We start from the raw sequence: 25,305 nt of genomic DNA, 5'->3' as shown, positions 1-25,305 counted from the left end.
CACGAAGGAAGACTTTGTTTCGAGTCTAGTCGGCGACTGGAGGAAATTTTTCTAAACCTTTTTTCGACCGGTTCCCGAGTTAGTCGATCTCTGGCACTGGCAAGCAGGTTTTTCCTCCCGGAAACTCGGGGTTTTTTTGTCCTGTAAACTCAAGAAAATCGACCGTAGAACCCACATTATTTCAGACATTAAATATATTGTGTTAGGGTTAGGGACGACGAGATGGCAGCACATTTGAGCCGTCTCTCTTCACTGCGTACCGCTTAATTAGTGATAGCCTTTGGCCATCTGTCTCTGATTGGGTACCAGTGGAGATTGAACTGCCCACTCAGTCTCCAAAAGTTAGATAGGGCTAAATATCCTCGCCTACTCCCGTAAACGGGAATAAAAAGGCGTTAGCTGGGTTTTTTTTTTTTTTTTTTTTTTTTTTTTTTTTTTTTTTTTTTTTTGTAGTGAGCATTGCCTTTTGTTATTACTATTTATTTTCCATTCATTTATAATTTCCATATTCTCTTTCTAATCCAGCCTATTATTATTCAGTTTTCTTATAAATCTCATTTTTGATGCCTCTTACTATGAACATGATGAGAAAGAAATAAGAAAAGAATAGAAGTGACATTATTTCATGATTTAGGAATTAGATTGGCAATCTTTATAGCGGAAGGAATGGTGGTGGATTGCCAGAGTAGTATGTTGTGAGTGCATTGTCAATGAACACATTCAAGGAGAGTCACAATAGATGTGTGGATAGTGTGGCTCTCCTGCAGTGAGTAACTCCATGAAGGTTCTCATGGAATAATAATTTATTTTAATATCATGTATCTTAGTATTAAATTTGATATTTTATTAATGTAGTTGTATGTGGTGTCTATCAGAGTGGAGATAATGGATAGCTGCCTTACATTTGTTTTAACATTCAGGAATCTTGCTACATATTCCATTAGAAATATGTTTAAAAAAATGGGGGGGGTTACATTCTAAAATGCGTTGTTTGTGAATGCTCATAATTATACTCATTCATTGAATAATTTTAAAAATGCCTTTCATCTTTTACAAAAATTTTTGTTTGCTACTGCAATGTAGTTTTAATAACTTCATCTTTTTTCATTTTAATATGTATTTATCATAACATTATATTTCCCAAACTAATCACTTAATCACTGCTTGCTTTTTTTTCTTCCAATCTGGAACCTGTAGCTCTTGCTTGGTGTGTACTGCGGAAGAGGATTGATTGTAGGTTTCTACTATACTTACTGCTTTCTATTGTTAACACTTTTATTCTATAATTAACTGTATTTCTTACTGTCCTCTGTAGAATAGCCTTCTAATGCTTATTACTAATAACATATAGTCATTAGCATCAGTTTTCATGGAATTCAGTTACATGAAGAAGAAGAAATATCTACAAAACATTGTTTTGACAATTTCAGAACTATTGAGTTACTATTCAATAAATTGTACTATTAAATAAGTTCATCTTACTAATTATTGCTTAATCATATGACTTATAAGGTGTATAATTTTGTCTTTCCAGTCAGCATGAAATGTAATTTTATTTTGTATATCATACATAGTTTTGTTCTTTCTTTTTTTTTTTTTTCATATGCTTTTCTCAAATCAAACTAGTTAATTTTTTGTGTGTGCTATACCTTCCCTTCCTCTCCCTCTCTATATAGATATATATTTTTTTTTGCCTTTTATCCCATCCTCTTTTAATATAGCCTGCCCAGAACCCCCAAGTCATATCCGCCTATTCCTTGCTATTAAAACAATCACTGTCTGCACATTAGTAAGCCATTTTGCCAATTTTGGTAAGTTTTCCACTTAATTTTACTCTTATGATTTATGATTATTTTATTATATGCTTGTATAAATGAAATATTTTGCAGTGTTATCTTTTACTTTTATTCTCTTTTTTCTTTCTTCTTTTTTTTTTTTTTTTTTTTTTTACCCCGCAGCAAAAACTGCCGAGTGAATCGTAAAATTTTTTGGTATACACTAGTCATCTGTTAGCATACTTTATCTAGAATAAAAGATAATAAATTGGTAGCAGCAAATTAAATTATTATTAACTTTGACTTTCAAACATCAACTATAAACTAATGCTGAAATAGGCATCAATCATATGTAAGTTGGATTATTTTACTGATTTCTTATTCTCCAAGCAAATAAGTTTCTTATTCATGTGCAGCATAGTTTTTAAATGGTTTCAGAAATTGAATGACTAAATCACTGATATTCTTTGCATCTAGACATCAAAGACTTATTTGAAAGTCGGGGTTCAGCTAGGAGAAATAAAATAGGCGACTATACCTACATATGTGAAGCTGTTACCTGTCTGTTATGTTGTTACTCTTGGACAAAATAGTAAACACTTATTAAGTAAAGTTACAGTTGCTCTAGATCAGTAGTTCTCTAGTGTGACCCATGGTGGCCAAATATTTCCACTCTAGTGAAGTCACCGAGATGTTTCTGTACACCCACCAGACACAAAATATAAAAAAAAAAAAAAAAATTATTAAATTTCAACATTAAAAAAATAATAATAATTTATATACAATAAAATATTATCTGGACTTTTAAGAAAAGCAAAATTCCATGGTATCAGACATGATTGTTTATCCAGATTACTGGTGTTTTAATATAAATGTACTAGATTTATTTTAAATAACGGAGATTTTCTGATATTTGTCTTTTTCTAAACTGCAGAGGATACCAACACATAGACTTAAGCTGAAAGATATTTAGCTCTAAAATTGATTATGTGAAAGTTGGATGTAAATATGATTGGTTCAGAAGCCAACTGAGCAAAGTCTGTAAACAAAACTTTAATTTTAATTAAAAAGTGGAAGATTTTGCATTAATGGTTATAAGTCACAGTGGGAATATGAATGAGCTGTATTTTACGAGAAAATAATGATAACTAATTAAACATACAAATTTATTGTTTTAACTGACCATATTGTAATGCGTACAAACATTTTACATTCTTTACCAACCAGTTTCGCTAGCAAACTGTCTAGCTTTTTCAAGGTGTTGACGGAAAAGCATAAAAAACTAGTAAATGCAAATTGAAAGGAACATTAAAACGTTGTGAACATAGTAGCTAAGGTTACACGTTCGTGTGACAGAGACTGAAAGGACTTATTGTTCTTATTCATTATCACACATACGTGTTTGTTGTAAACGTGTAATATGATTACTGGCTAGCTGTAGTTCAGATGGATTTAGAGAGAGGATCAGGTTTTTCCACGAACTTTTTAGAATAGTACCCTGATTTCTGTTGAGGTTACCACCGGTTATTAACACTATTGTGGCTTCCTTGAATAAATGATGTCTGTAGTCGTCATCCAAATATGGCATGGAGCTGTTTTGCCACTCAATCATGTGGTTAGATGTACAGAAATGATGTGCTAAGCCAGAAGAAATACTTCTGTTGTAGTTTAACATCACCAACATGTTCCTTTTGTCTGATCTCTAAACTCCATGAAGTTTGTCCGATGTAGGCAAGACCAAAGGAGCAAGGAATGTAATATACTCCTGGATATTTGTAGAGGCACCCCATCTTTTGGGGATCCTAAAACCTGTCTGATGCTGGTGGTTGGTTTGAAGACCACTCTGATGTTGTAGGTTCTTAGTATTCTGGCTATTTGACCTAATTGAACTCTCACTAATAGCCAACACATCACAAAATGGATATCCTCCGAACATCATCAAAAATATCTATACGGTGTAAACACCAAACAAGAATAATCAAGCTCCCAGCACATTTCTACTGTAGTGATCCCTTTCATCAGGTCAATTTCTTATCAAATAGCCAGAATACTAAGAACCTACAACATCAGAGCGGTCTTCAAAACCAACCACCAGCATCAGACAGGTTTTAGGATCCCCAAAAGATGGGGGCGCCATTCTACAAATATCCAGGAGTATATTACATTCCTTGCTCCTGTGGTCTTGCCTACATCGGACAAACTTCACGGAGTTTAGAGATCAGACAAAAGGAACATATTGGTGATGTAAACCACAACAGAAGTATTTCTTCTGGCTTAGCACATCATTTCTGTACGTCTAACCACACGATAGAGTGGCAAAACAGCTCCATGCCATATTTGGATGACGACTACAGACATCGTTTATTCAAGGAAGCCACAGTAGTATTAATAACCAGCAGAAACCTCAACAGAAATCAGGGTACTATTCTAAACAGTTTGTGGAAAAACCTGATCCTATCTCTAAATCCATCTGAACTACAGCTAGCCAGTAATCACATTACGCGTTTAAAACAAACACACGCATGCGTGATAATGAATAAGAACAATAAGTCCTTTCAGTCTGTCACTCGAACATGTAACCTTAGCTACTAGATTGTTCATTTTTTTATGTTCCTTTCAATTTGCATTTACTAGTTTTTTATGCTTTTCCATCAATGCCTTGAAAAAGCTAGACAGTTTGCTAGCGAAACTGGTTGGCAAAGAATGTAAGATGTTTGTACGCATTGCAATATGGTCACTATTAAAACAATAAATTTTTATGTTTAATTATCAAACAACCAAATATGTTGAATTTAATGATAACTAATGACATAAATTGTTTGCCTAGTGAAACTATTTGTTTATTTTATTATATTCTATTCCTTAATTAAATTATTAATATAAGTCCACTATGGATATATATATATATATATATATTGTTGAAATTAGGATTTACTCGGGATGTATACATTTATAAAAATAAATTTAACTGACTAGAACCCGAGAAAGTATAACAAAAACCTTTAATACATCACAACTAGTTTCATCGGTGCTCCGACTTCTTCAGGTGAGAAATAAAAACACATAAGATATAAAAATAACAAGGTAAAAAATGGACTTTCCAGCTTAATAAAAAGCAGAATAGTAACAGTCGTATTTGAATAGGTGACCGCGTGCTACCGTTGGCATGAGTAGAATGTGTGCGACAGCTAATTTTTGAGCGCTAGTACTGGATTACTGCGCTATGGGAATCGGGTAAATTGTAGCTAAGATTATTGTTTAAATGTGAAGGGTCCAGAACTATTTCTTTTGATTCGATAATCTTTCGAATTCATCCTTGCAAATATATAAATTAGTAGTGCGTTCCCAATCAACTTGATGTGGCTGTTCTTCAAGGTTAGAGTTTGCCGAGAAAAGGACATGACTGGAAAGGGCGCTCGCTCGTGCTCTACTGTAGGAGATGTCACGTCTATGTTCCTAAAGACGAAGTGAAACAGATTTGTCTGTCTGGCCAAAATAAGGTCGACCACAGTTGCACAAAACTTTATAAACACCAGGAAAATGCAGATGTTTTGGTCGACTCAGAAAAGAACGAAGTTTTGGCAGCGTAGTATAGTCGGTCTTTATGTTGAATTTTTTCAGAATCTTAGCTAGTTTTGGGGTAAGAGTGCTGATAAAAGGTAACTGTATATGAGTGATAGGGTTGGAGTCATCTTCTTGTCGAGGATGTTGGCGTGGTCTCAAACGACCAAAACCAAAACACAACCATCTGCATTTTCCTGGTGTTTATAAAGTTTTGTGCAACTGTGGTCGACCTTATTTTGGCCAGACAGACAAATCTGTTTCACTTCGTCTTCAGGAACATAGATGTGACATCTCCTACAGTAGAGCATGAGCGAGCGCCCTTTCCAGTCATGTCCTTTTCTCGGCAAACTTTAACCTTGAAGAATAGCCACATCAAGTTGATTGGGAACGCACTACTAATTTATATATTTGCAAGGATGAATTCGAAAGAAGAATTATCGAATCAAAAGAAATAGTTCTGGACCCTTCACATTTAAACAATAATCTTAGCTACAATTTACCCGATTCCCATAGCGCAGTAATCCAGTACTGGCACTCAAAAATTAGCTGTCGCACACATTCTACTCATGCCAACGGTAGCACGCGGTCACCTATTCAAATATGACTGTTACTATTCTGCTTTTTATTAAGCTGGAAAGTCCATTTTTTACCTTGTTATTTTTATATCTTATATGTTTTTATTTCTCACCTGAAGAAGTCGGAGCACCGATGAAACTAGTTGTGATGTATTAAAGGTTTTTGTTATACTTTCTCGGGTTCTAGTCAGTTAAATTTATTTTTATAAATATATATATATATATATATATATTGGTGTGAAAATAACTGCAGCAGGTACCAGTACTGAAAGTGATACAGCCACTTCAAAATGAAGCCAAAATTTTCAAGAAGAAAAGAACTTTTTGTCAAGAGTGGGAAGAAACATATTTAATTATATTAAATGAAAACAAACAAGCAAAAAAGATTATGCAGCTGAGGCCATTTGTACACTTTATAAAATGACTATTCATCAAGTTAAATCTATGCTATGCAGCAACATTACAACACTCGTGAAGCAGAAGTTGAGAAAAAATGGCCAACTCCTCATTTACGTTGCACACTTATTGCAAATTTTAAAAAGGATATGGCTTCTCAAAGGGAACAAATGATGACTTTCCTCTCAAGAAATGATAAATTATATTTAGAATCTTTGAAAGTGAGTTTTTTTTTTAATAAGAAAATATCACAAGCCTTTTACCAAAAGTGAATTGTTGAAATCAATTGTAGGGCCTTAAAATTAAATATTTCAAAATATGGCTTTCAGTAATGATTCATTTCAACAATGAATTAAGGAATTATGTGTGTTTATAGGCAGAGAAGTAAGTTAATCGATAAATAAGAGGGTTTTTTATTTCAAATTCATTTCATTTACCAAAATGAAATGAATTTGAAATAAAATTGATTTCATTTTGGAATTGATTTGAAAGATTTTTATCATTCATTTCATGATATGATAAAAATCTTTCAAATGGTATGTGCAAGACACTTGGACAACTAATAAAACTAAATTTGTTGAAAAGTTATTATGTCTTATTTTGTTAAAAAAACATCCCAGTGCAATGAACATTGATGCAGTTAAAGAAGATTTTTTTTAAAAAAACTTAGTATTTGCACAAATAATTCACATACTCTAACTGCTGATGGCACAAAAATAATAAAAAGGAAAAAAATGGTGCACTATCTTTAATAAAAACTGTCACAATGAAATTTCTTGCATACTATTGTTCATCAAGAGGCTCTCATCAGTAAAATATGTAGATGTTGTGGTATTAACAATGCAAAGAGTTCTAAATGCATTAATTGAGAATAATGTCAAAAAGCATTATGTATTAATAAAAATATGTAAAATAATCTTATATGTCAAGCTGAGAATGATAATTTTTTGACTTTACCTTCTTTAAATAGTTTTATAAATATGATGTTTAATAGAACAGTTCGAACAAATATTAAAAATAAAATTACAGATTGTTTGAAATCTTTCAACACTGAACTGAATGCAAGATTTCAAGAACTTGATTTATTTTTAATCTGTTTTTCCATAACCTCTCCTTTTCACAAGAAATGGAAGCAAAAAGTTTTGAATCATTACACAACAGACTAACCTCATTTTCTGCTATTTCAATTCTTAGCTGGACAAATGTAAAATATACCTTAATGGAAATTCATAATAATGATTGCTTGAAAATGTTTTTTCGAAGATAAGAACTCGACAATAGTATCATTTTGGACTGATGTGTATAACAACTCAAATGAATATAAAGAGTTATTAGCTACGGTAGCTTTATTTCTTTTATTGGTATTCCCAACAACTCTTTACTGTGTGCAAGATTTTAATGCATTGCATTTTATTAAAAATAAATATCGCAACCAATTACAAATGAGAACTTGATGGCAGCAGCAAGAGTAGCATTGCAAAATATAACTGAAAATAATTTCCTTTTGGAAAAATTATTAAAGTAAATAGATATACAGTTGATCCTTGAACTGCATAGGTCCACTTATATGCTTTTTTTTTAATAAATATATTGGAAAAATTTTTGGAGATTTGTGACAATTTGAAAAAACTCAGATGAACCGCATAGCTTAAAAATATCAAAAAAATTAAGAAAAGTTAGGTATGTCATGAATGTGTAAAATATATGTAGATACTGGTCTATTTTATAATTTACTAGCATGAAATGCAGACAAATCTATTATAAGTTAAAATTTACACAGGTAAACACTTACAGACCATACACACTGCCAGTCAAGAGAAATGTAAACAAATGTAAAGATGCAGCATTAAATCATAACTGAGAAAATTAAGTGTTATTAATTAGTTAAATTAATTAATTAGCATAAAATAAATTTTATAATGGTTCATTCATTAATGTATAGGCTAGGCTACTGCAAAGCAATCGTATTGATTGCACTAGGCTGCCATAAAACCTAGAATGAATCCTACCATTAATTGTTATACCTGTAAATAAATATGAATAATTCCTTTTTCACATTATCTTTTCATTTTTGATGCCATCATTATCATCATGCTTTTCAAGGATTTAGGCAGGCCTAGAGTGACCAGTTCTGCTGTTAGAAGTCATTGTTGAATCTCCTTAGAGGATGCCCTCTGGTTTTCTTTTTCCTAATGGGTAATTTAAGCCTTGTTTTGGTAATCTTTCCGTTTTTATTCTTTCAACATGTTCCATCTATGTATGTTTATATTTTTTTAATTTTTTCTATTACTGATTTCTGGTTTAATTTTTTCATAATTTCTTCATTTCCTTTGTGATTGTATAGAGTATACATTGCAGTTTTTCTCATAAACTTCATTTTAGCTGTTATTAATCTTCGTTTCTCTTTTTGTTTTAGTGTCCAGATTTCACTTCCGTACAATAGGACTGGTAGGGCTAATGTATTGTAAACTTTTAGTCTGGTTTGTTTCTGAACTAGGTTAGGTTTAAATATAGAGTTAATTACACCTGTTATTTTTAAATATTTAGCAATTTTAGGTTATCTATTTTATTTTCATATGTAATCATATATCCTAGGTAGTTAAATGAATTCACCTGTTCTAAAATCTTATCATTTATTACTATTTTAGTTCTTATTGGATCTTGTCCTTTAAAGGCCATCGTTTTTGCTTTTTCTGTTGATGTTATCATTCCATAATCTTTGGCTATTTAATTTAAATTTCAAATTTTTTTGTAAGTTATCTTCAGAATTTGTAATTATTATGTGACAAGGGGAATCCTTGTATGGGCTTTTTCAGTTGAAGGTGAGTTAGCCAATCTCATACTGTGGTAACAGAGTTTTTCTCCTGGAAACTCAGATTTTTCATTCCACGTACAGACAATTCAGCCTTCAGAACACACGCAGTACAAACAAAAAATACTGTTGTTGATGGTGGTGTCTTAGTTGGAGAATTGGGTAGTAGTGGAGAGGAAGAGATGTATTTAACGAAGTAGACTGGTGTACCCTCCCATGATGAGTCCTTGGGCTCCCTGGAGGTGTCACGTAATAATAATAATAATAATAATTATTATTATTATTATTATTACGTTTAGATAAATAATTAGAATGAGTTGCTGAAAGGGGACATCCCTGTTGGACTCCTTGGTTTATCTTTCTCGGATATGATAGTTCATAATTTAATCTTATTTGTATTTGATTATTTTCATGTATACTTATGATAGCTTTTAGAATATTATTTGGTATTTGTCTTTCTTTTAATATGTTAAATCAAATACTTCTTTTAACTTTATCAAATGCTTTTTCAAAGTCAATAAATGTAATATGTGTTTCTAAACTGTATTCGTATCCCTATTATTAATTTTAGGCAAAAGGCCGGGTCTATACATGATCATTCTTTTCTAAATGTACTTTGTACTTCTTAAATAAAGCTTTCAGAATATTTTATTAGTTATTTAAAATTCTGCTATATATTTTGTAACAGGAATTTTGAATGCTTATACCTCTATAATTTTTAGGGCATCTCTACTACCTTTTTTTTTTTTTAAAGATAGGGATCACAATTGCTTTTTTTCCATTCTATTGGTGGGTTACTTGTTGAATAGATTTTATTTAAAAATAATAATAGTCTTTCTTTGAACCTTGTTCCTGCATATTTATATAATTCTAAACCTAGCTTATCTTCTCCAGGTAATTTTCCATTTTTTTTGTTACTTTCAGGCTGATTTCTAATTTTTCTTTAGTTATTTCCTTTTTATTTTTATTAAATTTTTATCAGGTATCTTTTTTAAAATATTTATCTGTCCACAGTTCTGTATAGAAATTTAGAAATTCTCTAATTTCAATTCGGTGTTTAGTTTTATGCTTTCTTTAGTATCTGTTTAAATGTTTCGATATGTTATGTACATTGGGTCTTATTTTATATAAATCATGTTCTAAATTAGAAACAAATTTGTTCCATGATTCTCTGTCTTTTTCTGACTTCTCTTTTAGCTATGGCTCTTATTCTTTTATATTCTATTTCATCTTCTAATCTTTGGCTGCTTAACCATTTATGATATGCTCCTTTTTTACATTTGATTATTTCTTTGATTGTATCATCCCATATCTTCAATTTTTTTTTCTTTTTATTTGTTTATCTTAAATTTATCTTAAATTTTTTGGTTTTTCCTAAGCTGTCATTTGCTGCTATTTAGTATCGTTTTTATATTATGCTGTTCTATTTTTTTTATTTCGTTTTATTTTATCTAAATATTGGCTAATTCTTTGTTCAAATAGCCATTGTATATTTGTGTCATTTAATGATTTAGTTTTATAAACAAATGTTTTACATTTTCTTTCTGTTCTTGTTATTTGTAGCCATTTTGTAGGTAATCTTAATTTTATTTTAACCAGGAAGTGGTCACTACTTATTTCATATCCTCTGTGAACTCTAACATCTGAAGAGAAATTTGTTTTATATAAGATAAAGTAATCTAATATTGATTTCCATCCTGTTGTTGCCCAAGTATATTTATGTGTGTCTTTGTTTATAGAAAGAATTCATTATTTTAATGTTATTATAAAACTACAAAGGTGATCAATTTTTTACCATTCCTGTTTAAAGTATGTTCTCCATATGTTCGTGTATTATTATGAATTTTTGTGTTTCCAATTCTTGCATTTAAGTCTCCTGCTAATATTACATAATCATTTTTATTTATTTTATAATATATATATATTGATTATAAAATTCAATATTATCCTCTTGTCTTCCTTCTTCTAGGGCATATAAACCAATTATTGTTAAATAACCTGTATCTATTTTTATTCTAGCAAGTAAATCGTTCTTCAAGTACTGCATATCAGACATCCCCACCTATCTTTGCATCATCAGCAAATAGTTGTATGTCACCTGTCAAATCCTTCCAAATATCATTAATGTACAGATTGAATAACAGTGGACCATGCACTGATCCTTGTGATACACCACTGGTTACCTTAAATCAGTCAGCCATCCTCTTATCCACGCTAATATTTTATAATCCAAACCCATATTCTCCAATTTATGCAATAGTCTACCATGTGGTATTCTGTTGAAAGCCTTAGCAAAATCCAGAATTATCATATATCCATTCCCCCTTGTCTAGCTGAATGGTAACGTTATTATAGAATGTGAGCAAGTTGCTAAAACTTGACCTTCCCTTAGTAAACCCATGCTGTTCATTGCGAAGTAGAGATTCACTGTCAACCCATTTCTGAATGCAAGCCCTAACTAATTTTTCTAAAATCTTTACTATCACTTCTGAGATACCAATTGGTCAATAGTTGGACTAGTCTTTGCACCACCCTGGTGCAATGGAATTTTCTGTACATTCTTTCCATTCCTACTGAATCTTCCCTGTTCTGAGACTCATATATATAGCCTGGTCAAGGAATAGCCAGTTCAGCTGAACACTCTTTTAACACCCGTGCTGATATCCCATCAGTCCCTATTGCTGAATTCTTGTTCAGCTTGTGCACCAGCTCTAATACCTCTTCCTCACATGCTAGATTTTCTTCATCCAGTGAGTTCAGTGTTGCATACACCAGGTTGATAACTTTTAACAAAATGGGCACTCAATAGTTGAACAACTTCTTCTGCATCTGTCACCCCCACACCATCTGCATTTAGAAAAGTTATTCTTTCATATTCATTCTTTCTTTTACTTACAGCATATTGATAGAATTCTTGTGGGCTGTCTTTAGCTTGCAGAGCCAGTTTCTTTTCATGCTCAGACTTAGCTTTCTGTACAACAGTTGCTGCTTATAATTTTCATATTGGAGACGTAATCCTTATTATGTCCAATATGAAAATAGACAGCATCCTTTTCTTACGAATCTCTTTCTTAATAAGATTGCATCCATTTGACTCCTCTATTTATTCTTCGACCTCTCAGGACACATTCTGATATTGTATCATTTAATTATTTTTTAAATGCTTCCTGTGTGCTGTTGATATTCTTCCCATCCAGCAACCAATCCTATTCCACTGAACTCAGTATACTCTTCAGTTGGTCATAATTTCCTGCTTTGTAGTTCAGCATGTAACCTTTTCTGAATGGAACATTCATAAACTTAGTTACTTACCAAGTGAGTACCGCATGATCACTGTCACCAATCAGAGACAGAATAGTTACATCTTTAACTGAAATGCCCTCTGACACTAATCAAATCTAACACTCCTTGACCTTGAGTTCCTTCTGTCACATGCTGCATGAGGAAGTTGCTTCGCAGCAGTCAATAAATTCAGTTTCATTCTTCTCATGAGATTTTACTGCTATCCAATCAATATTTGGATAATTAAAGTCTCCTATTATGATTACTCTTTTTGTGCTCATCTTTTCTATTTGGTGATGCATTTCTACATCACTAGCAACCGATCCACCAGGTCTGTAACAACATCCCACTGTGTAATTGATCTTGTTAGATTCCACCTCACACCAGATGGCTTCAAACTCACTGCCACATGAAATAATGTTACTAGTACTACAATCATAGGTCTCAACACTAAATGAATTCATGTCATCTGATATCATTAGCTGCATACCCCCCCCCTACTCTTCTATCCTGTCTATCCTTCCTAAAAATGCTGTACCTTTTACACTTGATGCCAGTTAGTATGTCTGATTCTAGCCAGGTCTCTCTCTCTAATGCCTACAATCTGGGGTCCCAGCATATTGACCAATGTATATTATGTCATGTCATATTCCCTTCAGCCTTGTGGCTGGTATATCTTATGTGGCCATAAGTATATCTTATGACTGTAGCCATGTATGCTCACGGATCCTTTAGTCAAAAGAGGCCAGATAAAGGTTCCTCACGTCATAGACAGGAATCGAACCTAGATCTTTCCCACCAAAGGGCTTCGTTTATAACGACTGAGCTGCGGAGGCTCTAATGTATATTATACATTGTAGAATTTAAGAATTGCACTTTATATATTGTCAGCATCTCATGGATGCTATTCAACACTATCTGTGACAGTTTCAAAGAAACTGCTATCTTTGCTTGAGGTCACACTGCTGAGTCTGTCTTAATCTGTATCAGAAAGTGAAAAAATAATTGTCACCATAAATATCAAGAATTCAGCATCATACAATAAGCACATATTTTCCATGAGAAATACAGTGAAAGCTTTTCATTGTAAGACTTGCAGATTCAACTACTATCTAGAAAATAAACATTTATTAACAGTAATAAGCAATTAAAAATAAATGTGTTAAGGCTGTCCTTAGGAGTATATATACAATATATGCACACACAAACAAGCATAAATATATTTTGACTGGTAAGCTGCAAGAATTCTGTGCACTAACTCCTGCCTCCTAGTGAGAGTCTAAAAATAAATAAATCTTAAAGAAGAATCATGTTTTCGGTGGTTAAAAACCTGACCACATTCCTGACTTACCTTGGAAATTTTGGCTGTAAGTTTTGATTGGTGGCAAGTTGAGGAGCTGGTAATAAGGAAAAACTGCTTTGTCAACCTAAAATTCACAATACTGAAAAGAAAGTTATTACTGAATAATCTGTTCAGCAGTGGAGTATATGGTTGAAAAACACATTTGCTGGTCTGAAGGTTTTGCTTATTCCCACTGAGTGTTCGTGGTAAAATTTATGCAAGTATACTTGAAAAACTGTAAATTATATATTTAGTTTAATCCTTTATCCAAGTGTAAGCAAACAAAGTTTGTCCCTGAAGTATCTTCAGGATTGGGGCAAATTCGTGGCAAAGGTGGACTACGTTCTCATCACTTTCCTTAGTATCCCATAATGCAAAGCACATCTCCTTGTGAACATGTATAATGCTATGCATTATGGGAAGGGTCACTACCCAGATCGGTTTCAACCTTTATTGAGGTCTCTTCATTGGGAGCCAGACCCAGAGGCGATACCAAGGTTGAAGTAATGCAGAACTCATATTTCCATATGCCAGTTGCCAAAAGATATCACACTTTATTACACTTGGATAAAGGATGAAACTAAATATATAATTTATAGTCTAACCAAGTGAAAAAAAAACTTTCAACGCCTATCTCTAATCCAGAGTAATTTAATAATAAGGTGTGACACCTTTTGGCAACTGGCATATGTAAATATGAGTTCTGCATTTCTTCAACCTTTGTATCACCTCTGGGTCTGGCTCCCAATGAAGAGACCTCAATAAAGGTCGAAACCGGTCTGTGTAGTGATCCTTCCCATAATGCATAGCATTATACATGTCCGCAAGGAGATGTGCTTTACATATCTGGGATATTAAGGAAAGTGATGAGAACTTAGTCCAACTTTGCAACGAGTTGTCCCAGTCCTGAAGATACTTCGGCTGCAGACTTTGTTTGCTTACACTTGGATAAAGGATTAAACTAATTTATAGTCTAACCAAGGGGGAAAAAAGTAGCCTGCTTGAGTCTTCTAACAAAGTACTGAGAATTGTAGCCTGCCACGTGGCTGATGAAGCATTAGCAAATTCAAAAAACTATTTGGTTGTTTGTTCTAAGTGAACTGAAATTTGTGGTGAACTGCATTTATTTTGGATACAAAATGTTGTCAGAAGAATTATGGAAGGGAAGGTAGGTGAAGAAGATGTATTCAGGCCACACGGATGTTGTCATAATCAGTTTCGCTTGAAGACAGATAGTTGAGCAAATTTGGGAATATAGCAAGGATTTGTATTTAAGTTTCGTAGAGCTCTTCAAAATGCTATAGTTATATGGTGTAAAAAGGGACATTATTTCAAGAAAAACCATTTGACAAGAAAATTAACCTAATGTGTTGCAGTTCTTTCTGTAGAAGTTCATTGTAGTAGAACATCAAGAATTGGTACGATGTATTAAGGTCTTGATAGTCCCAACTTTTTTTTTTCATAAGAATAATAGTGTGATTCTGCATGAATATAGCAGCCTGCTTGAGTCTTCTTACAAAATACTGAGAATTGTAGCCTGCCATGTGGCTGATGAAGCATTAGCAAATTCAAAAACTATTTGGCTGTTTTGTTCTAAGTGAACTGAATTTTGTGGTGAACTGCATTTATTTTGGATACAAAATGTTGTCAGAAGAGGAACTATTCCAAATGTCCAAAATGTCATTGACATACCTATACTAATGTGTATGAAGCATTCCATAAAATAATTGGCAAGAGTTGAAGAATGGGGACTTCCCATTCCTGTCTTTTCAGTCCATTGGTATAGCTTGTTTTGAAAGGTAAAATATCCAGAGTGAATAACAACGTCAAGAAGTTTGAGAATTTCAGATGAAAATTATTACTGAAATAATTTGACGATATTTGACAAAGGAATGTTGGTGAACAGTGATATCCAAATTGATCACAACATATAAAAAGCTTATATCAAGATAACAAATTATTTTGTTTTTAAAGTTCATAGTTTTTTTAAATATACAATGAAGATTTTCCTGTGGAAATTTGTCCAGTAAATTGGACAAATATTTTGATAGCTTATAAGTAGGGTAACTGATACAGTCAACAATAGGCCTTAATAGAACACCAGGTTGTTGAATCTTAGCCAAATATAATATAGGTGGATGTACATGGAAAGTTTTTAAGTTTTTTCTTTAAGTGGTCATCCCAACTAGAAACATTGTCACTGAGATGATTAAGTCTATTGATCTAGCTACCATTAGGATTAGTAAAGAGAGGTCGGTTAAGTAGAATAGTCACAAACTATTAATGAAATCTTCTTATAATATTTTCACCTATCTTGAGCATCTACAGCTTTGGCTTTATCTGCTTGAGTAATAATCAAATTGTTTTTATTTCTCAAAGGCTAAAGCACTTTAAATTCTGAAACTGTTTTATTTCTGCACTAAAGATATGTGAAAACATAAGTATCTTTAGTACAGAAATTTTAACAATTATGGTCAAGATTTTCTGCATGAAACAACAGGCCTTAATTTTCTGTCTTTATTGGTGTGCCAAACAGATTCTGAGGTCAGGCAGAATTGAAAGAGAAGTACTGTTTAGAATGAAAATGAATACTAAGCTTTTTGAAGGTTGAAGAGGCTAGGGATGTGATGTGTTTGTGTCAGGATAGGCTAGATGTTAAAGTCAACCCAAGAAGCAAAAAAATGATCCTGGTTGGTGAGTAGAATATTATCTGAAGTGGGGGAGATTGCATCATGGTCTTTCTTCCAGGAAATGAGACAGAATTGCAATTTGGTGGCATTAAAACTCACCAGGTTACTCTCGCTCCAGTTGAAAATGGCAAGGAGATCAGTGTTTAAAACATAAGTTATAAAATTTATCTAGTGAAGTATTGAGCTTGTTATGCTGGCAGGATCTAGTGATGGCATGAGTATTCTTATCTTTGAGGAAACATCCATCTTTCACTTGTATGAATTACAGTCAAGAACTGTAATGATATTGCTTTTATGAGGGTGGTCTGAAAAAGTTCTTGGCCTAACAATGAAAAAATAATTTATAATTTCAAAATTATTTTTATTTTTCAACATAATCTCCCTTAAGACCATTATCCCGTCCCTGTAGTAGTTCTCAGTAAGATCTGCAAAATACCCCTCTACAGCTGCAATCACTTCCGGATTCGAAGAAAAATGTTGACCAGCAAGGAAGAGTTTTAGTTTTGAGAAGAGATAGAAGTCAGATGAAGCCAAATCTAGGGAATAGGGTGAATGTGCCAACAATTCATAGTGCAGACCCCTTAATTTTCCCATTGCCAAAACACCTATGTGCGCAGGTGCAGTGTCCTGACGAAAGATGATTTTTTTTCTTCTGCATACCGGGTCTTTTCTCATGAATTTTTTCATCTAGTCTGGTTAAAAGATTAGAATAATATTTCCTGGTTATTGTTATACCCTTTGCAAGATAATTAATAAACAAAATGCCTTTAGCATCCCAAAACACCGATGTCATGACCTTTCCTGCTGATGGAACAGACTTTGTCTTCTTTGGCACTGAACAACCGGCTTCTGTCCATTGTTTTGACTGCTGTTTGGATTCTGGTGTGTAATGGTGAATCCAAGTCTCGTCCATAGTAATAAATCGACACACAAAATCAGTTTTATTCTTGTTAAAACACTCCAAGCACTGCTCGGAGATTTTCATGCGAGTGCATTGTTGATCTGCTATGAGCAAGCGCAGTAACCATTTGCACAAAGCTTTTTCATATGCAATTCTTCATTCAAAATATATCCTACACGTTCTTTTGAAATGCCTATAATCTCAGCAATTTCACTAACTTGATCAATGATTTCTGGTGGTGTTACAATTTTTGGACGTCCTTTGCGTGGATCATCTTCAAGGCTGGTACGGCCATGTTTAAACTCGGCAGCCCATTTCTTAATTGTAGAAAATTTAACAATTTGTAGAAAGTGAAGGAGAAGTGTCCCCATAAACTTTTATGAACTTCGAATGAATTTCTTTTGCCATTAAACCTTCTTTTACAAAAAATTTTATAACTCATGATACTCAATTTTATCCATTTCAAGGGATACAGACAACACTTTTGCTTCAGATAGCTGTATAAAACAAACTACTTGATAGAATGGCTTGCAGTTTCACATGGATGCTTATGACAGATGTACCAACTTAGGGGAAAAAAACATCTTGCCGATAGTGTTGCATTTATGGTCGAGGCCGAGAACTTTACAGATCGCCCTCGTATATGCTCATTTTCTTACTTGGACTTTCTACACATTATCGGACTTAACATAATGCATCTTTTCAGCGAAGATAGCATTAAATTATGTTTCAACATTGCCAAGTTATTTTTGGTTCAAAGCTCCCAAGTTTAATATTCCAGTTGCTGAAAGCCTTTCATAGTTTGAAGAATATCACTGCATTTCTTGACTTGAATTCATATAAGTGAAAGATAGATATGTTCCTTAGTGATTGTAGTATTCATGCATGCTGTCATTTGTAGGGCTCTCATTAGTAGCCTGCTCAACAAGTTCAACACTCTGCTAGTAATATCATATCTCTTTGAATCAAAGAACTGTTTAGAAACTTAACTTATCATGCCAGACACTACCTAGGATATACGGTTTCCCTAGCAACATAAATCTTAGGCCAATTGTTAATTCCATAGAGTCCTACATATAAAATTTCTGGATTCATTTCACTTATAAGCCATTCCTATTGTTTTATTGAAATTACCACCAAATTTATCTGAAAAATTAAAAACTTCAAACTTGATTTGACTAGTATGATGATCAGTTAAGACCCTTAACTTACTTTTCACCAGTGTTTTTTCTTTGAATGGCACCTCAAATGTCAATCTTCTGAATTTCCAGCTGACATAGTTAATCTTTTTAAATTTGTTATGAATTCAGAATATTACACTTGAAATGGCAAATTATATAAACATATCTGCATAGAGCAGCAATTTCCAAACTGGGTTACCTGGAACCCTAGAGTTCCACAAAAATTATATAGGAACAAAAACTTGCTATAAAATATTTTATGTTGTGTCAAACACAAACAAATTTATCTTTAAAGTGATGTAAAGTAACTATATACATACACCTACAAATTTGAATACCCCTTCAAAGAGAATGCTGAGGCTTTCCATTTCCCAGCCTTAACTTCACTGATAGACTTTCCATGCCAAAAATAATTTGGGTGATTATTATTATTAGCAAGTGTTTATTAGGTTCCTAATAGTGTAATAGTTTGCAACCCTGGCACCCTTGTGACCATTGTTTATTCTATCATCATCATCATCATCAAATTCCTGCCATGTACCCTCAAGGGGTGTACAGGATATGATAGTACTACATGAAAAATTTACATCATTACTAACTTCCTATCTACAATTTTCCTCTAAATCAATCTGTTACTTGTCAAGACTCCAACATTATCAGATCTTATATTTCTATCATCTAAGGCACTTTGTACCATATCAATTCCACCTATATTTTGGTCTTCCTCTGAGTCATTTTCCTGCCAACCTGGCAGAGAACACTTGTTTTGTTAATCTTTCCTCATCCATTCTGTTTAAGTGACCATACCACCTGAGATTAGCTCTGCTGATGCATTCCTGGATGCTCACAATGTCAAGTTTCTTTCCTAATATCCTCGTTTTTAATATGATACTGCCATTGATGCCATCTGTTCACATGAAATAAAATATCTGTATTTTACAGTAAAATTTTAATAAAATATCTTTACTGTGTTTTATTTAAATGGAATTCTCACAGCTAGCTGTCTCTCCATGAAAAAGAGTCCATGTGTGTGCATTTCAGATTAAATATCATCTATTTCAGCCTTGATTTTTTCTCCCTTATCTCTTGTATTGAAATGTATTCATGTAAAGTGTGATGCATAATTATGCACAGATTTTCATTTATATAAGTGAAAATAACCATACAAACAAAATAAATATTATTTTGTTGTAAAAATTCCAAAATCATTTTTTTTTTTTTAAATAGATATATCAAGCTTTAAACTAGATGCTGAAACCTCAAATTCCAAAAAAGAGTCAAAAGATAAAAAAAAAGTCAAAACTCCAGATATGCCTGTATTGAAACCTTTATCAGCATCATTGGTGTATGATATAAAGTGAGTAATGTATAAGTTTGTTGCTGTATCTTGTTTAATATATTGAAAATGGCCTATTCAGCAATAAATGTGTTTTTATTCACATTTAAAGATTTTCAAGCAAGCTAAATGCAGGCTTGAAAATTCAACAGATTTAACTAAGCTGGGGAACATCTTCTATCTAAAAAGCCGATTCTGTTTCAATTCTCCTCACAACTCTTTTTCATGGTTGTGTCACTAAGTCCTTTAATTTGTTCATGTCATGATATTTAATCTGATTGAATGCTAATCAACCAACTACATCTACTCCGGTTATAAACAAGTTCTGTTGTTAAAAAAATGTTGTTTTGCATCATTATCCACTGAACTGATTAATCTTATTTAATCTTGTCATCAGTTTGATGGATAACAGCATAGCAGCATCCTTCACTATGGCACTATTCATTAATGCAGCAACTACATGCTCTCAGGTAGACACACCTTGAATATCTTAAAAATGGTAACAGAAACATATATTTTGCATCGTTCATTAATTATCTGATCATTTCTATAAATTACTGTTTTGCATAATTTTTTATCTAAATCTTCTCCAATTTCTGCCAAAAATCCTACCCATGAAATGTAAACCTTTAGTACATTAGTGCTAAGACTAGACTAAGGAATAGATAATGCAGAAACCCTGCTATAGAAACCAAACATGGACCTTTTTAAAGCCACTTCGAAACTTTAGTAAGCAGAATGGCAGTTGGTGAAAATAAAGACATTTGAAAGAAATAAAGAAATGAGATTTATTACATATAAAATTTTTTTGCCTTAGTATCTAAGGCATCTTCAGTACATTGACAATGAAAAAAATTAAAATGCAAATAACAGAAGTATTTTAAAAAAATTGCCATGGTAGTCTGACAGCAAATGATCATCAGATTTCTAATTATATATATAAAATAAAAAAAATTAAAAAATACTTATCATCATCATCAACAACCATGGGTCCAATGTCCGTAGGTGTCTGCTGCCATCTTGATATGATTCTTCCATTGCATTCTGTTTTGTGCAAGATGACCCAATTTGTGTATAGAGTTTCCACACCATTTGACGATGTCATCGCCCCATTCTCTGTTTGGTCTTCCTCTTTTGTTCTTTCCTTCAATCATTCCAAACAGCAACGTTTTTAATTTTCTCTCATCATTCATTCTACATATATGGCCAAACAGACGTAGTTTCCTTTTGATTATTTTCTGGATCAGGTTTTCTTTTGGTTGTATTCGTCTGTAGATTTCCTCATTGTTCACTTTCTGTATCCAGCTTATTCTCAAGATCTTTCTTATAGCACTTCCTCTCAAATGCCAATATCCTCCTTTCAGATTCTCTCAGGAGTACCCAGGCCTCGCATCAATAGAACATGCTGCTGAAGATACAGGTTTCTACAATGTGCAGTTTAGTTTGCATCGTTATAGCTTTGCTCTTCCATATTTTGTCCATGGCTTTTAAAATAATTGTTGACCTGGCTATTCTAATTTTTATCTCTTTTTTTTGGGGTTCAAGTCATGCATCATTGGCATTCAAGATATGTGAAGTGTTCCACATTTTCCAGTTGAAATCTGTCTATCGTAACTCTGTTCAGTAACTCCTGTTGTCTGAATATCATTGTTTTAGTTTTTTCAAAGTTGGCATTTAGTCCATATCTTTTTCCTTCTGTGTATAGTGTTTGCAATGTCTGTTCCAGCCTTGCTGCATCTTCAATCACGACGATGTCATCTGCAAAGCAGAGGTAGTTTATTCTCATGCCATTTATTGAAATGCCTCCACTTTCTTTGTTAATCTTATCATCAGATACAAAAAAATTAAAAAATGCCTATATGTGACTATAATAAGACAATAATTAGGAATTTACAGAAGATTGATGCAGTAATATTTCCCATAAAAGAGATAATAACTGAAGGCCATTAGGTCTATTTAAATTCAGCCAGTGTAGAAAGACAGAAAGGCCTCACAGCTCTTTTTTTTTTATTATTATTATTATTTTTTTTTATTTTATTATTTATAGTATTCTAATCATAGTACTCTATGTTTTGTCAAGATGGCATGTTCAGCTGGCCAGATTGCTCAAGTTCATGGCACTAAAGACTGTCCACAGTAAGACAAGCCATAGGAGCAAGGAATCTGGTAGACAGGTGGAAAGTTGAATGGAAGAAGCTTATCTTTAGGAAAGGAAGGTAGAAATCTTCCCAAAAGGATGAAAGGACACTAAATGTTGAGAGGCCTTAGAACTGTAGCTGTATGTTTAAATGTTCCCTTGACATATAGAAAAGGAATCAGAGAGATTTCTGTGAGATCTTAGAGAATGGGACTTCAAATGCTTTGTCTATAATAGACTCATTTTTTAAAAAGCCGAATTAATATAACTTAGTTGTTGATGTAGAAAGTCTACAATGGAACATAAAGTATGAGCACAGTGTGACAAAGTCTTAATGGTTCCAACTTTTTGATTGGGATCATGATGAGAATTAACATAATAACACTGTGTGTGTGTGTGTGTGTGTGTGTGTGTGTGTGTGTGTGTGTGTGTGTGTGTGTGTGTGTGTGTGTGTGTGTGTGTGTGTGTGTGTGTGTGTGTTTAAAAAAATAAATGGTTTGTAAACTGATGAAGAATCAACAATGCATCTAGAAATCTGGCTAGTTGATTGTTTTTCTCCTCTTCCTCTAGGGTGAACTGAATTTTATGATTAATCATATTTATTTTTGAGACAAAGTTTCAAGTCAGATAGAGAGAACTGTTCCATATTGATGTTATGTTGATGATATATTTCCAATATGGAATGGTTCTCCATTACAACAGTTTTTAAACTAATTTTAACTTATTAATCTGAAAATTGGATTGAAGATAAAACATTTAATTGAAAACTACTAGTGACCACAGATGACATTAATAGCAAAGTCATATTAGAATGAAACTTGACATCATTAGTATTCAAGAAAATCTGAGCAAAGCTAATGTAAGGTGGCATGGTCAGTTAAACAGAATGAGAGAGGGAAAGTGAGCAAGGATGTGTTTATTGGCAGGGGGGAAGGGAAAGACTCAAGGCCAAAATCTAGCTGGATTTATACATTTAGTAGTGACTTAAAAGAATGAAATGTATGGTTGTGACAGTGTTGAAGAGCTTATGGAAATTAATGTCCATTATACTTACTAGAATGTTTGTTGAACAAATCATGATTTATTATTAACAAATCAGGATTAGTCCTACACTTATCCCGAAATGTTCCGATGACGATAGCATGATCGATACGGCTCACATCCCGTTAACGCTTTCCCCTGCCCCTGTTTCCCATAAAATCCTTCCCCTTCCCCGAAGTAGCACCCTTAAATATAATATATATATATATATATATTATTTTAAAAAAAACCAGGTTTTCTAATTAATCTTCCCACCTTTCCTCAAACCCCCCCCCCCCACACACACACACGTTTCCAAACCACCACCCCCTTAAACAGCCTAACAGCAGAAGTATGGAGAACGAAGACATCCAAACAAGGTATGTGCAAAATTTCTTCCTCTATTAGTCTGCATATATTTAATCTTAAAATACACTTAGAAATAATCCTCCAACAATGGTTTTGTTCACAAGCATGTCTAGGAATGGTAATTTTCCATTCTTTTCTACTTTTAATGTGAATTTTATTTTTGGATGGCAATTATTCAGAAAATATACAGAATCTTCCAAGTCTTTGTGAGTCTGTTTCCAAATGTATGGTGAAGATATGTGGATTTAAGGTTGCCTGAGCTATAGCTGATTCTTCAAATTTTCAGAGAATGGAAAATTACTCATTTCATTCTCTACACTCGAACTTCTGATTTCACACTGAAGATGAAACTATGATTAACTGCTCACTGAACACCTGGACTGTCCTCTGCATCAGTCATGAATCTCCCACTTTCATCTATTAACCACGTCGCCATCAATATGGAAAGATCATACAATCACTCTAGAATCTCACACCATTGAAAAAGTTGAAGAATACATCTACCTCGGCCAGTCCATAAAAATGAATAATGATATATCAAATGAAATAGCAAGGAGAAAAAGATCTGCTTGGATAGCCTTCAAAAAATAAAATCAACAATTACTAACCAAAACATAGATATAGAAATAAGAGCCCTTTTCAATAGTCACATCTTACCAGCATTAATTTATGGAAGTGAAACATGGAACACGACTTTAAAAGAAGAACAAAGCTTAATAACAACTCAACGTGCAATAGAAAGAAGAATGTGCAATATAAACAAAATAGACACATAAGACACACAGAAATCAAGAAGAAGTCTGAACTCACGGACATAATAAAAGCAATCTATAACAGCAAAAGAAAATGGGCAGGACATCTCACCAGAATGAGAGACAACAGATGGGCAGTCAGAGTTACAAACTGGTATCCGAGAGATACCAAAAGAAAACCTGGAAGCCCAGCCTTAAGGTGGGAAGACCCAATGATTAAGAAAGTCGGAAGAAAATGAAGAAGAAAGGCCCAAGACAGGAATAGCTGGACTTTTTACAACCCGCAGTCATGGAGAAATCCTGACTAAAATCACAGGTCCATCAAGGTAATCAATGGTATTACAATTTTAACATGCACTTCACATCCATGGTAACTTGAACGTATATATATGTCCTGGCCGGTTGGGTGGTTAGCATCATCTTACCATAATCATTCTTCTTTCTGCTTGCCACATATTGAAGAAAACTTTTAAGGGTTTTTCTTGTCATGATTTGCTAATTTTTGCTCGTTCTGTACTTCTGTTATCCTTACTGAGTCACTCTCTTAGCCTATTCTTTATACTTTTCATGCAACTGATTATTACTATTATTCATCTCATGCTGCCTCCAAAGTGCCTTCTTCCTCTTCCAGATTCCATGCTTAATCCCCTCATTCGTCCATTTCACACCTACCTTATTCAGCCTTTTGACTTTCGGAATATATTCACACATTTGGAATATATTCCATATGACTAGTCATAACCCATGTGATTGCTTTATGATCACTCTCACTAACTGGAGGGAAGTGCGAAACCGCACTCACAATTACATCTTCTGATGAAACAATCAGATCTAAAACTATCGATCCTTGCATATTCTCCTTTACATACTGTTTGAGACAGTTGTCTCTCAAGAACTCGAGAAATTTATCTTCCTGGTTCCCAAATGCTATCTCTTCATTCCACTATATATTGCCATAATTAAAATCTCCCTCCTCTTGTTCACTAACTCAAGTTGCTTATACATTTCTTCATCACTACCTTCTGCATTCCCTGGTCTACTGCAGCATCCAACAAACTTTCTCATCCTGTAAGCCTCCACCTCACTACCTCAAAACCATTGCCACTATTCCCTCTTTCATGTCTACATTATGTGGACATAATTCCCCTGCTATCATCAGCAGCACTTCCTTCC

General features: G+C 33.3%; 1 protein-coding gene across 4 annotated transcripts in view; it reads left to right on the top strand.

The window, feature by feature from the left end:
* Window positions 1–25,305, top strand: part of pns (DENN domain containing pinstripe) — a 347,031-nt gene that overhangs the window by 202,566 nt on the left and 119,160 nt on the right. For 2 of the 4 annotated variants that reach the window (XM_090411683.1, XM_090411708.1), the window contains 2 exons: window positions 1,722–1,811; window positions 19,746–19,875. In XM_090411683.1, the coding sequence (XP_090267809.1) occupies window positions 1,722–1,811; window positions 19,746–19,875 (220 nt within the window). Of the gene's footprint in view, window positions 1–1,197; window positions 1,234–1,721; window positions 1,812–19,745; window positions 19,876–25,305 lie in introns of all 4 variants that reach the window. The other 2 variants (XM_090411692.1, XM_090411700.1) reach the window with 2 other exon arrangements.

The sequence above is a fragment of the Typopeltis vanoorti genome, chromosome 2, assembly GCF_054136105.1.
Source record: "Typopeltis vanoorti isolate ZY-2024b chromosome 2, IOZ_Tvanoo_1.0, whole genome shotgun sequence".
Taxonomy (NCBI): domain Eukaryota; kingdom Metazoa; phylum Arthropoda; class Arachnida; order Uropygi; family Thelyphonidae; genus Typopeltis; species Typopeltis vanoorti.
The sequence above is the reverse complement of the archived record's forward strand: the minus strand, read 5'-3'. Positions and strand labels throughout refer to the sequence as shown.